We start from the raw sequence: 13,048 nt of genomic DNA on the forward strand, positions 1-13,048 counted from the left end.
TCTTGTAACTGCACCTTATATGGGCTATACAATGTTGTTAATGTTCTGAATAAATGTTTTCAATATGTGTCAAGATTGAGTAGTGCACCATCACCACAAAATAGCTGTTCATAGCCTCCACAATCTATAATGCTACAGTGTTCCTCACAATTATACAATTAATGGTAGACCCTGGGTCATGTTGTAGAACAGAGACCTAGGGGTTCGTATATACAGTTCTTTGAAATTGCATCACAGGTAGACAGGGTGGTTAAAAAAGCATACAACACGCTTGCCTTCATTGTTCAGACCTTTGAGTATAAGAGATTGGATGTCATGTTGCACTTATACAGAATGTTGATGAGGTCTCGTCTAGAGTACTGTGTGGGGTTCTGGTCACGCTGTTATAAGAAGGCTGTTATTAAACTGAAGAGGGTTCAATAGAGATTTACCAGGATGTTTCCAGGAATAAAGGGTTTGAATTATAAAAATAAAAGGATATGCTGGGACCTTATTTTTTAACTGGAGTGTAGGAGGTTTAAAGGTGGCCTTATATAGGTTTATAAAATCATGAGCATAGATAAGGTCTTTTCTCTAGGGTGTGGTAATTCAAAACCTGGGGGCATGTTTTACGGTGAAAGGAGAAAGATTTAAAAGGGACATGAGGAGCAGCTTCTTTACACAGAGAATGATTATTGTGTGGAATGAACTTCCAGAGGAAGTGATGGATGCAAGTACAGTTGCAACATTTGAAAGACATTTGGATAAGTACGTGAATAGGAAAGGTTTGGAGTGATATTGGCCAAATGCAGGCAGGTGGGACTAATTCAGTTTGGGAATACGGTCGCTGTGGACTAGTTGGACCAAATGGTCAGTTTCTGTGCTGTATGATTCCATGACTTTTTCTTCAAAAAAATGAACAATGGGTGTAAATGAGTGAAAATTAGGAAGTCAAAAGCATAGAGATTTTTCGAAAGCTTACATGACAATACAGAAGGGTTTGGAATGTTTTCAGAGTCAGAGAATTAATATCACAGAATAGCAACAGCAGAAGAAATGGTCAATACTAACATCTGAGAGCTAATGCCAAAATTGAGAGAGCTGTTTCACAGACTAGTCAAGCAACCCCCGATCCTCATACTCATGGAATGATATAATGGTTACACACCATGTCCCAGACATACCATCACCATCCTTTGACATATTCCGTTCCACTGGCAGGACAAATCGAAGAGAGACAGCACAATATTCTACAGTCAGGAGGCTGTTGTCCTTTGAAGCCTCAATCATGAGCAAGGAAACCTCCTGCTGAATACTCTAGCGCCCCCCCCCCCCCCCCCCCCCCCAGCTACTGAAACACTACTTCTCCATATTGAGCATCACTTGGGGGAAGCACTGAGGATAGAGTGCGGAATGTACTCTGGATGGTGGGCTTCAGTGTCCAGTGATTTGCCCATAGTGTTCAGGGACACGCACATTAGGTGCATTAGTCAGGGGTAAATATTGGGTAGGGTCTAGGTGTGTTACTCTTCAGAGGGTCAGTGTGGACCTGTTGGGGCCGCAGGGCCTGTTTCCACACTGTAGGAATTCTATGATACTATGATGTGCAGGCTAGGGGCTGGGTGGATTAGCCATGGGAAATGCAGGGTTGGGATGGGCGTGTCTGGGTGGAATGCTGTTCAGAGGTGTGGATTTGATGGGCCAAATAAACTACTATTCTACCATTGCAATTCTGTTGTGAATGTGAAACGACTGACAGGAGAGGAAACGGGACTTTGTAGATGAAGTAATACCTCTGAGGCATAAGTGAAGTCAAATTACGTGTTGACGGAAACATGAAATGAGTGTTCGGTGGTAGAAAGTTCAGCATCTTCTGGACAGTAGTTCCCAGGTGGAAAAAAACCACATCAGAGCATCAGTAGATCAGGCATGGGAAAGAATTCCCCCAAGAGTTGAACAAAGCACTAATATTTTACACTAAATGTAATCTAAGGAGGTTGAGTAAGATTCAACTAAAGGCACTAAGTTCCTTGCATTTCTCCAGAAGGACTGGAATCATTGTGTCTCGTGGAGTACTTGATCAATCATATTAGTCCATGAGTATCCCAGTTCTGCCCAGAATACTATCAGTCCCTTTATTTCAACTGATAGTGTTAGCTCCATTTACAGCATTCTCACCAATGAGTCAAAAGGCTTAAGATCCAAGTGTCACCATAGAGACTTGAGCACAAAAATGTAGGTTAACATTCCAGTGCTATACTGATATAATGATACATTGTCCAAGGTGTTGCCCTTGGATGAGAAGCTAACTAATTCTCTGTCTGATCTCTGGTGGTGCTAAAAGAATTTATGGCACTATCCTTGGTGATCTGCCCTAATATGTAACTCTTGATCAGAATCACGCAAAGAGTTTAGGAACATAGGAACAGAGTTGATCGTTCAGACCCTATTCCAGGTAACGATTGATTGGCTACGTCAGTGCCATTCTCCTACCAAATCCCTTAATGTCATTACTCTCTGGAAATGTATCAATGATGTCTTGAACATATTCAGTGACTGAACTGCTATAGCTCTCTTGGGCAGTGATTTCCAAAGATTGACTACAATCTGAGTGAAAAAATTCTGTCTTGTCTCACCCTTGATTCTAGAATCCCCCCTGCAGCCAGGGGAAACATCTGAATTCACTGTCTCTGTGACATCGCCTCTCCTTCTTCTGAGTTCTTGAGATTACAAATCCAGTCTCCTCAATTTGTCCTCATTGGACAGTTTAGTGAACTCACTGTATGGAAAGTATATCCTTTCCTTGGTAAGGGACCAAAACTACACTTGGTGCCCCAGCTGCATTCCCACCAAGGCTCTATGCAGTTGAAACAAAGGTCAATATTCCTGTATTCAAAATTTCTAATGATAAAGGTTATCTTGCTATTTGCCTTCCTATTTGCTTACTGCATCTGCAAATCAGCTTTCAGTGACTTATATACAAGGAGGACACCTTTCTCAAGATTTAAGAAATATTCTGAACTTGTGTTCCTCCTTCCAAAGTGGATTACCTCCCACTTGTCCACATTATATTCCATCTGTCGTGTTTTAAACCACTCATTCAGCATCATTGAAGCCTCTTCACATCGACCTCTCAACACACTTTCCGACCTGATTTTGCGACATCCACATAGTTTGCTTGTGTAACCTGCTGCAGTAGAAGTGGCAGTAAATACAGTTTTGTAGAATTACAAGTCTGCCTTACTTTGCTGATTTTGTTTGGAGTCTGTTTCAGATTCCACTGCTCAAAGAGAAGGAAACTTGAATCTGTCCCAGAGTTTATTCATTTTTAAATCTCTGACTCCAAGAAGTGAAGCAGAAACTCTGAAAAGAAAACAGAGACACTGGAAGAGAATAAGCAGGTTAATGTTTTGAACAGAACCTATTAGAAGTTGGGCTGCTTTCCAGTAACACAAACACAACATGGGAAGTTTAAAAGCAGATCAAATCTCCTATGAGCAGAAACTTGAATCTTTGTGCATGCAATGCGTAGTTCCATTCAGGAAGAAAGTAAGTGCCATTTTGTCATACTGTTACATGTAGACCACTACTTTTAATCCAAATGAGATAGATATGCAAACAGGTAGATAGATAGAGTAAGAAACTAGCAGTGTAAGCTTTGATTCAAAGGACACTTCTTATTCTATCAGATCAATCTGTGTAAGTTTGAGCTGAATATTGTTAAGGACCAGACCAAAACCCATCAAAATATATTAAGTGGGTAGCCTAGACCCTAACTATTTCTTATTTTAAAGGTAAGTGTATTGCATTCCAGATACAATTCGATTTGTCAAACTACTTGATTTTAAGCAAAACATACTTTACTTTTACACTATCGTTAAAATACAGACAAAGTAAACAAAACAATAATATATATTAACTACTACTAGTTAACTGTTCCAATATAGTACTATCCCATAAACACACCATTGACAAAGGCAAATTCAGTAAAATAGATTTTCTCACATGCTATTCTAGCAGCAGGAAGAGAACCCCAGCTTTTAGCTGTAATAGAGAGGAACAAGTGCTGTGCATCCAGCTTCAAGACCCCAACAAGTACAGAAAGCTAAAACTAAAAATCCTGGTTCTGTGGGAACTTGACCCCACCCATCCAGGCTGCTTCTGTTGTTCCAACTTTTTAAAACAAAACGTTGTCCTCCCAGGCTGCTTATTTTAACCAGACTGCTTGTCACATCTGTCTCAACCGTTCTTCATTAAAATGCCTCTTAAAACCATAGTATTGTCACAGTGTTAGTTCAGAGGCAGATTAGGGTGGCTAGGTGATGGGGAATGTTGTTCTGAAACCCAGAAGTAAAGTTTGAAAACTGCAATATATCCTTGTGGTTTTCTTCTGTACATTCTGCGCGCACACACACACGTTCTGAGAACTGGGACGTTGTGCAATGGAGTGGAGGAGAGACAGATAATACAGATCTGATCATAGGGAATGTAGGAGTGGGGAGGCAGGTCACTTTCATTCGTTCCTAGGATCTTGGTGTCACTGGCTAGGTCTTAATTGGCCTGCAGACCCTGGTGTGCTACCTTCTAAACTGCTGCAATTCTTGGGATCTCGAGAAACCCAGAGTGCTACTAGGAATAGTGTTCCAGGGTTTTGTGTTAGTAACAGCAAAGAAACAATTATGAATTTCCAAATTAAATACCATGTGGATTTGGATGGCAACTTAAAGATGATGGTGGTATTGTTTTCATGTGTCTGTCACCCTTGACCTACATGGTAGGTGCTGTCCGAGGTACTTGGGTAAGTTGCTGCAGTGCATCCTATGGATGGTGTAGATTCCTACCACAATGCATCAGTTGTCAAGTAGCTCAGTGTTGAAGGTAGGGGTATGGGGTGCCAGAGAAGCAAGCTGCTTTGTCCTGGGTGGTGTCATGCATCTTTCAGGCAAGTTAATAGTATTTCATCATACTCCTTCTGACTTAGTAAAATAGAAATTAGGAGCAGGAGACACTGTTCAGCCCCTCAAACCTGCTTCGCCATTCAACACGATCCTGTTCCCACTTTTTGCCATATACTCTTTGTTTGATTTCTTTAGCCCTAAAAACTATATATGACTCCTGCTTGAAAACATTTTTTTTTACCTCCACTGCTTTCTGTGGCTAGGGTTTTCTGAGGCTGACACACTCTGGGTGAAGAAATGTATCCTCATCTCAGTCCTAAATAGCCTGAACCATATCCTTGAACTGTGACACCTGGATCTGTACACCCTGATCATCAGAATATCTTTGAGTTTACCCTGTCTTGACTTGTGCCTTTTAGATGGTGGACAGGCTTTTGCAAGACAGGAGGTTAGATACTGAATGCAGAATTCCTACTCTTTGACCTGCTCTTTTACATACAGGATTTATATGTTCGTTCCAGTTCATTTACTGATCAATGGTGACCCTCCTAGGATGTTGATATTCAGGAATTCAACAAGAGCAATGCCATTGAATGTATATTGGTGATGGTTAGATTCTCTTCACTTGATGATCATTGGCTGGCACTTGTGTGGTGTTAATTTTATTTACTTCTAATCTGCCTAAGCCTGGACTTTCTCTTGCTGAATATTGACTCAGACAATGAGGTGTTGTGAATGTTGCTCAATTAATATTCTAATCTTGTTATGAAGGGCAGTCATGGATGAAACAGCTGAAGTTTGTTGAATCTAGAGCTGTATTTTGAGAACCTCGAGCGTTCTGGGGGTGCAGTGGTAGTATCCATATCTCTGTTGCAAAGGAGGACTTCACAGGGTCAACTGCTGTTTCCAGTTGTTGATAACAGTGCCGAGATCGATGCCAGGCAATCTGTCTGGTTTTATGCTTTTCTTTAGTTTTTTTGTGCTTTGATACAACTGAGTGGCTTGCTATATCATTTCAAAGAGCAGCTAGATGGCAGATTGCCTTCCCTAAAGGACATTGGCAGACTGTGTGTGTTTTTATGACAATCAACAGTGGTTACAGGCTACTTTTTAATTCCATTTTCCTTTTATTGAATTAGGATTTCACAATCTGTTACAGTGGGATTTGAACCAGTGTCTCCAGTCTGCGGTTCTAGAGTAATAGTGCAGTGACAGTACACGATTCCACCTGGTGGAGAGAGGGCAGATAGATTGCAGAAGCATTCATTGGATATCTTGTGTGTGACAATTGCTCCTGCAGGCCCAGAAGCAGTGAAATAAAAGCTGTGAACCTTAATGCCTTTTGCTCACCAAGTGTCCCAATGCCAGAGAAACCGTTTGCATGTGGTGAAAATAGAATTGCTGTTAAAATGTAAGGTTGCTGCCTTATTTACATATTCACTTGAATTTACACTCTCTCTGCAAAGCGGTTTAAAGTCAGAGTTGGGCATGTTTGGGGAGGCTGACACAGAGTCTACAGACAGTTCTGGGTAGGTTGAATGAGGTTGAAAATTGGCAAATGGACATTGTTCATTGTGATCTGACTGGCCACTCAGCCATTCAGAGGTTCCACACGCTGATCAACATTGACTTCCTCTTTGAGAAATCAATGAGGCATATGGATCTTGGAAGCCCACACACTGAAAAGAATTAGAGGGATTATTGCAGTTGGAATATAATTTGGGAACATGTGAGGTCATGCATTTTGGCAAGAAGAATATTATTTAAATGGGGGAGGATTGCAGTAAGCTACAGAACAGAGAGATTTGGGAGTCATCAACTATGAATCACAAAAAACTAGCATCAAAGTTCAGCAGATAATGAAGAAGGCTATTGGATTGTTAGCCTTTATTGCAAAATAGAATATAAAAGTAGTGAGAAAAGGATGCTGGAAATCCGAAACAAAAACAAACATTGCTAGAGAAGCTTAGCAAGTTGCACAGTATCTGTAGAGAGAAAACAGAGTCAACGATTCAAGTCATGTGTCCCTTCTTCAGTAGGAGATCTGCTAAACCATATAAGGCACTAGTCAGACTGGATCAGGAATACTGTGAACAGGTTTGCTCCCATTATCTTAGGAAAGACTGGAGGTTCACAAGGTTAATTCCATTATGGAGGGATTTTCTAATGGGGAGAGGTTGAGTACATTGGGCTTGTATTGGCTGTAGTTTGAATGAAAGGAGACCTTATTGACACATAGGATTGTTTGGGTGCTTGAGAGTGTAGGTGCAGAGAATCTAGGACCAAGGGCACAATCTCAGAATGAGGGGTCATCTATTTAAAGACAGCAATGAGGAGTTTTCTCAGAGGGCAGTGAATCTGTGGAATTCTTTACTGTAGAGGATTGTCAAGACTGGGTCATTTAAGTACAGTCAAGACTGAGAGAGATTTTTAAGCAGTAAGAGGATCAAGGGTTGAGGGAGAAAGACAGGAAAGTGGAGTTGAGGATGATCAGATCGGCCATGACCTCACTGAATGTTGAAGTAGACTCATTGGTTTGGCTTCTGCTTCTCCATCTTTTTGTCTTATGGTTTGATGCAAGTGGAATTCCTGTTTTGAATTACTTTTTAATTTTGCACCTGAAACAATTTTGCCTCATTCTTTTGAAAGTTTAAAATTTTCCCTGTTGAGTTGAAAGAAATTGCAACCATTGAAGGCAATTCAGGATGGGCAACATCCTGATACAGACCTTGCCAAAACACTCCCATCTCATTAATAATAAAGAAAAGTCATCATGCAATTAACTCCTAAATGGTGGCAATATCGTCAAAGCAGTTAACTGATTAGCAATGTACATTATTTATGTCTCCGGTATTGTGGATCAGCAACTTCATATGAATAGGAAGGACTTGGAGCGATATGGGCCAGATGCTAGCAGGTGGGACGAGATTGGGGTGGGGTATCTGGTCAGCATAGACAAGTTGGACCGAAGTGTCTGTTTCCGTGCTGTACATCTGTATGACTCTATACTCAGATTATCAGGAATTAACATCAGTTTTTACACACTTTTTCCATTTAAAATATAGCAATTATGAAACATTGGTATTCCTGCTTTGAATGTTTTCTGCTGCACATGCATCACAGAACATTCAACATCGATCTGCTACGATCAGAGAATCATGTTAAATGTTCGTCTGTCTGATTTGATCAACCTGCTCTATATAACTGATCATTTAACACTCATTTCTGCTGGTGCTGAATTCTCAAATGATATAAAAGATATGGATGTAAACCTGCCTATTTAATGTTTAGTTTGTTTTAACATAAGTCATCAAGGTAATTGTGGCAATTTTTTTCTTCCCTTCTGTTGTTTAGAAGCCAGCCTTTTCCAAGGATGATTTTCTGCCTATGGATCTGGGTACCTTTTATAGGGAATTTCAGAACCCTCCTCAACTGAGCAGCCTCTCAATAGACATCAGTGCCCAGTCAATGGCCGAGGATCTGGTAAGAAAATACAGGCTTCTGTTTAAAATAAAATATGTAGTGCAAAATCTCAACGGTTCAGAAATCAAAGTACTTCCTCTGACTAATTGTTATTGTGCTGTATTTAACTAAGCTGTAAGTTTTTGTTCATCTCACCTCTTTAGCTGTAATTCTCCTACAGAGAGGAGCGAGAGGTTGCAAGTGTTCCCGACTACCTGCAGTTAGTTGAACTAGAGCAATGGAGTCAATTTCTAGGTTAGTGTGGTGCTGGAAAAGCACAGCAATTAAGGCAGCATCTGAGGAGCAGGAGAATCAACGTTTTGGGCAAAAGCCTTCATCAGGAATAGAGGCAGAGTGCCTGCAGGGTGGAGAGATAAATGAGTCAATTGCCCAAGGATGTAAAACTATGGAAAGTCAAATGTTACACATTGCTCATAATGTAATTAATATGCTCTATGCTGCAACACTGTAACTTTTCATTATTATAGTTTTGTTTTCTATTATCTCATCTTCAAAGCAATTCTCTTAAGCCAAAGCAATAGAGTTCACCAGGGCTCATCACTTTGAGGGGATATTCTAGGAGAGATCTTATTACTCCTCTGCCCATCTCCTCCTTTTCCTCCAGCAGCCCTGTTCCACTTGCCCTTCATGAAGTTAATTGGCTTGCGATCTTAAGGAATGCTTTTATATCACCAAAGTTGAACATGGCTGTGACGAGTAAATTTGAGTGGCTTGCATACCTGAAAATTGGCTGTAAAAATAATTAGATGACCACACTACCAGATTTGCTGAGGAGCCTGGATCTTCACCAACACATTCCACCCTGACCTTAAATTTAACTGGACATCTCTGACACCTCCCTCCCCTTCCGGGACCTCTCCATCTCCATTAATGACGACCCGACTTGACACCGACATTTCTTACAAACCCACCAACTCCCACAGCTACCTGGATTACACCTCTTACCACCCTACCTCCTGCAAAAATGCCATCCCGTATTCCCAATTCCTCCGCCTCTGCCGTATCTGCTCCCAGGAGGACCAGTTCCACCACACAATACACCAGGTGGCCTCCTTCTTCCCACGTGGTTAAAGATGCCTTCCAACGCATCTTGCACCTTCTTCCCACGTGGTTAAAGATGCCTTCCAACGCATCTTGCACCTCCGCCCTCAGACCCCACCCCTCCAACCGTAACAGAACACCCCTGGTGCTCACCTTCCACCCTTACCAACCTTCACATAAACCAAATCATCCGCCGACATTCCCGCCACCTCCAAACAGACCCCACCACCAGGGATATATTTCCCTCCCCACCCCTTTTCCGCCTTCCGCAAAGACCGTTCCCTCCGTGACTACCTGGTCAGGTCCATGCCCCCCTACAACCCACCCTCCCATCCCCTTCCCCTGCCACTGCAGGAATTGCAAAACCTTCACCCACACCTCCTCCCTCACCTCATCCAAGGCCCTAAAGGAGCCTTCCACATCCATCAAAGTTTTACCTGCGCATCCACCAATATCATTTATTGTATCCGTTGCTCCCGATGCGGTCTCCTCTTCATTGGGGAGACTGGACGCCTCCTAGCAGAGCACTTTAGGGAACATCTCCGGGACACCCGCGCCAATCAACATTTCAACTCCCCCCTCCCACTCTGCCGAGGACATGGAGGTCCTGGGCCTCCTTCACTGCCGCTCCCTCACCACCAGACACCTGGAGGAAGAATGCCTCAGAACACTTCAATCCCAGGGCATCAATGTGGACTTCAACAGTTTCCTCATTTCCCCTTCCCCCACCTCACCCCAGTTCCAAACTTCCAGCTCAGCACTGTCCCCATGACTTGTCCTACCTGCCTATCTTCTTTTCCACCTATCCACTCCACCTTCCCCCTCCATCCCCACCCCCATTCACCTATTGTACTCAATGCTACTTTCTCCCCACCCCCACCCTCCTCTCATTTATCTCTCCACCCTTCAGGCTCTCTGCCTGTATTCCTGATGAAGGGCTTTTGCCTGAAACGTCGATTTTACTGCTCCTCGGATGCTCCCTGAACTGCTGTGCTTTTCCAGCACCACTCTAATCTAGACTCTTGGGCTAAATAGCCTGTCTGGTCTCATAGATTCTATTTCAGTCAGTTGGGACCCAGGGTGGAATCGTGGATGGCTGAGGGGTACTGCATTATGGCTCAGGGAGATCAGCTTAAAAGGATCAGTGAAAAGAGAAACTAGCCAGTCTTGCTATATGTATGCTGATCAAAGAAGGTGAAGTCAACTGACCCCCCCCCCCCCCATCATCCCAGCCTCATAAAAAACAGTCAATTGAGTGTGATATCAGGCATTTGCTAAGGCTTGTGAAATTACATCAACATCTTCAAGGCAGGAGCATTAAAGAGAGTAGCCAAAGAGGGTGTTATCAATTGGGACTGACGATTGTAACATTTTCTATTAAGAACCTGAGCAAGTGTTTCAGCATTTATGATAATATTTGAGTCATTTCTTCTCTGCAGAAAGCCTGATTGAAATCAATAAAAACAGAAAAATTGGGGGTCGTGAGCAGACTTTGAGTTGATGAAATGTGATGAATGGGGAAATGCAATGTAGAAAAGGAACCTGCAGTACAAGTATAGATAAGGTGAGGTATCAAAAGTGCTGTGAAATTTTGAATACTCACCTGAGTTAATGAGGACCTTGTTCCTCAAATATGGTGAACTGTGACTCTAGCACTGTAGCTCTCCAAAAATGTTAGTAAAGATCATAGGCTGAAACTGAGATGGGCAGCTTGATAACCCACTTTCTGAATTGGGTGAGAATTTCACAATTAAATTATAAGAGCTGTTTTTTCTCTTCCATTTTATTTCTGCTTCAGGATTCTTTGCCTGAGAAGCTGGCAATCTATGAGAAGAATATGGAAGAATTTGATGCCTTTGTAGACACTCTGCAGTAACCAAGGACAGTATCTTATCCTGCTTCAGGAACTATACCTGCAGCAAAAAACTGAAGTTGAAAGCTGTTTTTCTTCTGCTATAAATAAAATGTATATATTTTTAGAAGTACAAAATCTCCTTATTTCTATAGATGTTCTACCTGCAGTCTATAAGTACATTTCAGGTTGTACTCACTGATTTGCTGCTGTATTGAAAAGTGAGAGTCTATCTTAATTTACTGTACACACCTGTGTAAATATCTTGTAAAGCCAAGCAATATTTAATCACTGCATTTGTTTATATTGAACTCTGAAGTCTTGTGTCTTTCTTGCAAGCCTGGTTATATTCAAAAGATGGTTTCTAATTTAAGGTACAGCATGTTGTTCCTTTGAGCTGTCATTTGTAGCTTCTCACTTCACTGTAGAAAAATAAACGACAAAAACCAGCTGGGCTTGTACCAGTTTGGTCTTCTTGGTGATAAAGGTGTAAATGTACTTCCTATTTATAATTTAAAATATCCTGATGAACTTTTCCCTGTTCCTGTGCTAATATAAAGCTAAAAACAAAATGAAATAGTTGTATTTATTTCCCTCTTGTCGGTTCTGGATATGTCATGATGCGGTGGACTTTACATAAAATACAAATTGGGGACGCTGCAATGAATTCTGATTCTGAGACAGTAAATCTGAAGGATGACAACCATATATGTCAGTCCACCCAGTTACATTTTGACTTTGTTGGGGGAAATGGTCAACCAAAAATGCTGCATATGCTGGAAATCTAGAATTAAAAAGGTCACATGACCTAAAATGTGGGCCAGTGCTGTGATGTGTGCAATAGTGAGAAAAATGGATAAATATCCAGAGAATTAAAACAATCCAAATCTCAAAATGGAGAAGAACTTCTGTGACCTTTTAACCAGCACCCCCCAACCTTAAATGGTGACTTGAGAATCTCACAATTGAACAACTACTTCCAGAAGTTGCATCTTATTAATACACCACAAAACTAGACGCCACAAATTCCAAGCATGTAAATGGCATTGTACACCCATAAAGTCACTGCTCTTCTTTACTTTGTATTGTTTATAATCTGTTTCCTGATAGTTTAATTGGTTAAAGGCTTAAATGAACAAATGAATTTGGGGATATGTGTTTTTAAATTATAACCCATAGAACTTGCAATGTCCCATACACTGCCGACTAACTCCATCAGGATACCTCACCACCACACACCTGCACGCACGCGCACACACAGGCACACCTTTTCCCTTACCCCAAATCAGCATTACCAACTGTGCCAGCCACTTTCATGCTGTCCAGTATTCATCTCCTTAACCTCCTATGAGAGAAAAAGTCTTGTCTTAATGGCAGAGTAGGGCCACAACCATTTTTCGTGCATTTGAGACCTCCATATCCTGACAACAAAGTATGATTCATTGTCAGATGCTGTGCTGCTCTCCCATTACCACCACTCTGAATGTATCTTAACATCCCCAAACATCTGTCCCTGTTTTGTAACTTATTTTCTCTCTTGTCACCTACAATCAGTAGTGACATCCACAAAGTCTGTGTTATGAAGAGACCAGCCCCTCCTCTCTTTCCCCCTCTGAAGAAAAAAGCAGCACATCACTGCAGTGTCTCTGAGAAAGAAATGACCAAAGTCACTGGCATTCATAGGTGGTTTAGATGGAACTTTATTATAAATACATTCCCACGTTTGTTATTCTTTGTTCACTTTTAACCATTAGCTGTGTGAGTGAATTTCATTCTAGCTCCAACTATTAGAATG

General features: G+C 41.6%; 1 protein-coding gene across 8 annotated transcripts in view; it reads left to right on the plus strand.

The window, feature by feature from the left end:
* The window catches only part of atg13 (ATG13 autophagy related 13 homolog (S. cerevisiae)), an 86,019-nt gene extending 74,189 nt beyond the window's left edge, over nt 1-11,830 (plus strand). For all 8 annotated transcript variants that reach the window (XM_072591955.1, XM_072591959.1, XM_072591957.1 and 5 more), the window contains 2 exons: nt 8,232-8,360; nt 11,200-11,830. In XM_072591955.1, coding sequence (XP_072448056.1) covers nt 8,232-8,360; nt 11,200-11,277 — 207 coding nt within the window. In that variant the 3' untranslated portion in view covers nt 11,278-11,830. The remainder of the gene's footprint in view (nt 1-8,231; nt 8,361-11,199) is intronic.
* The last annotated feature ends 1,218 nt before the right edge of the window (nt 11,831-13,048 follow it).

This window comes from Chiloscyllium punctatum, chromosome 22 (assembly GCF_047496795.1).
Source record: "Chiloscyllium punctatum isolate Juve2018m chromosome 22, sChiPun1.3, whole genome shotgun sequence".
NCBI classification, from domain to species: domain Eukaryota; kingdom Metazoa; phylum Chordata; class Chondrichthyes; order Orectolobiformes; family Hemiscylliidae; genus Chiloscyllium; species Chiloscyllium punctatum.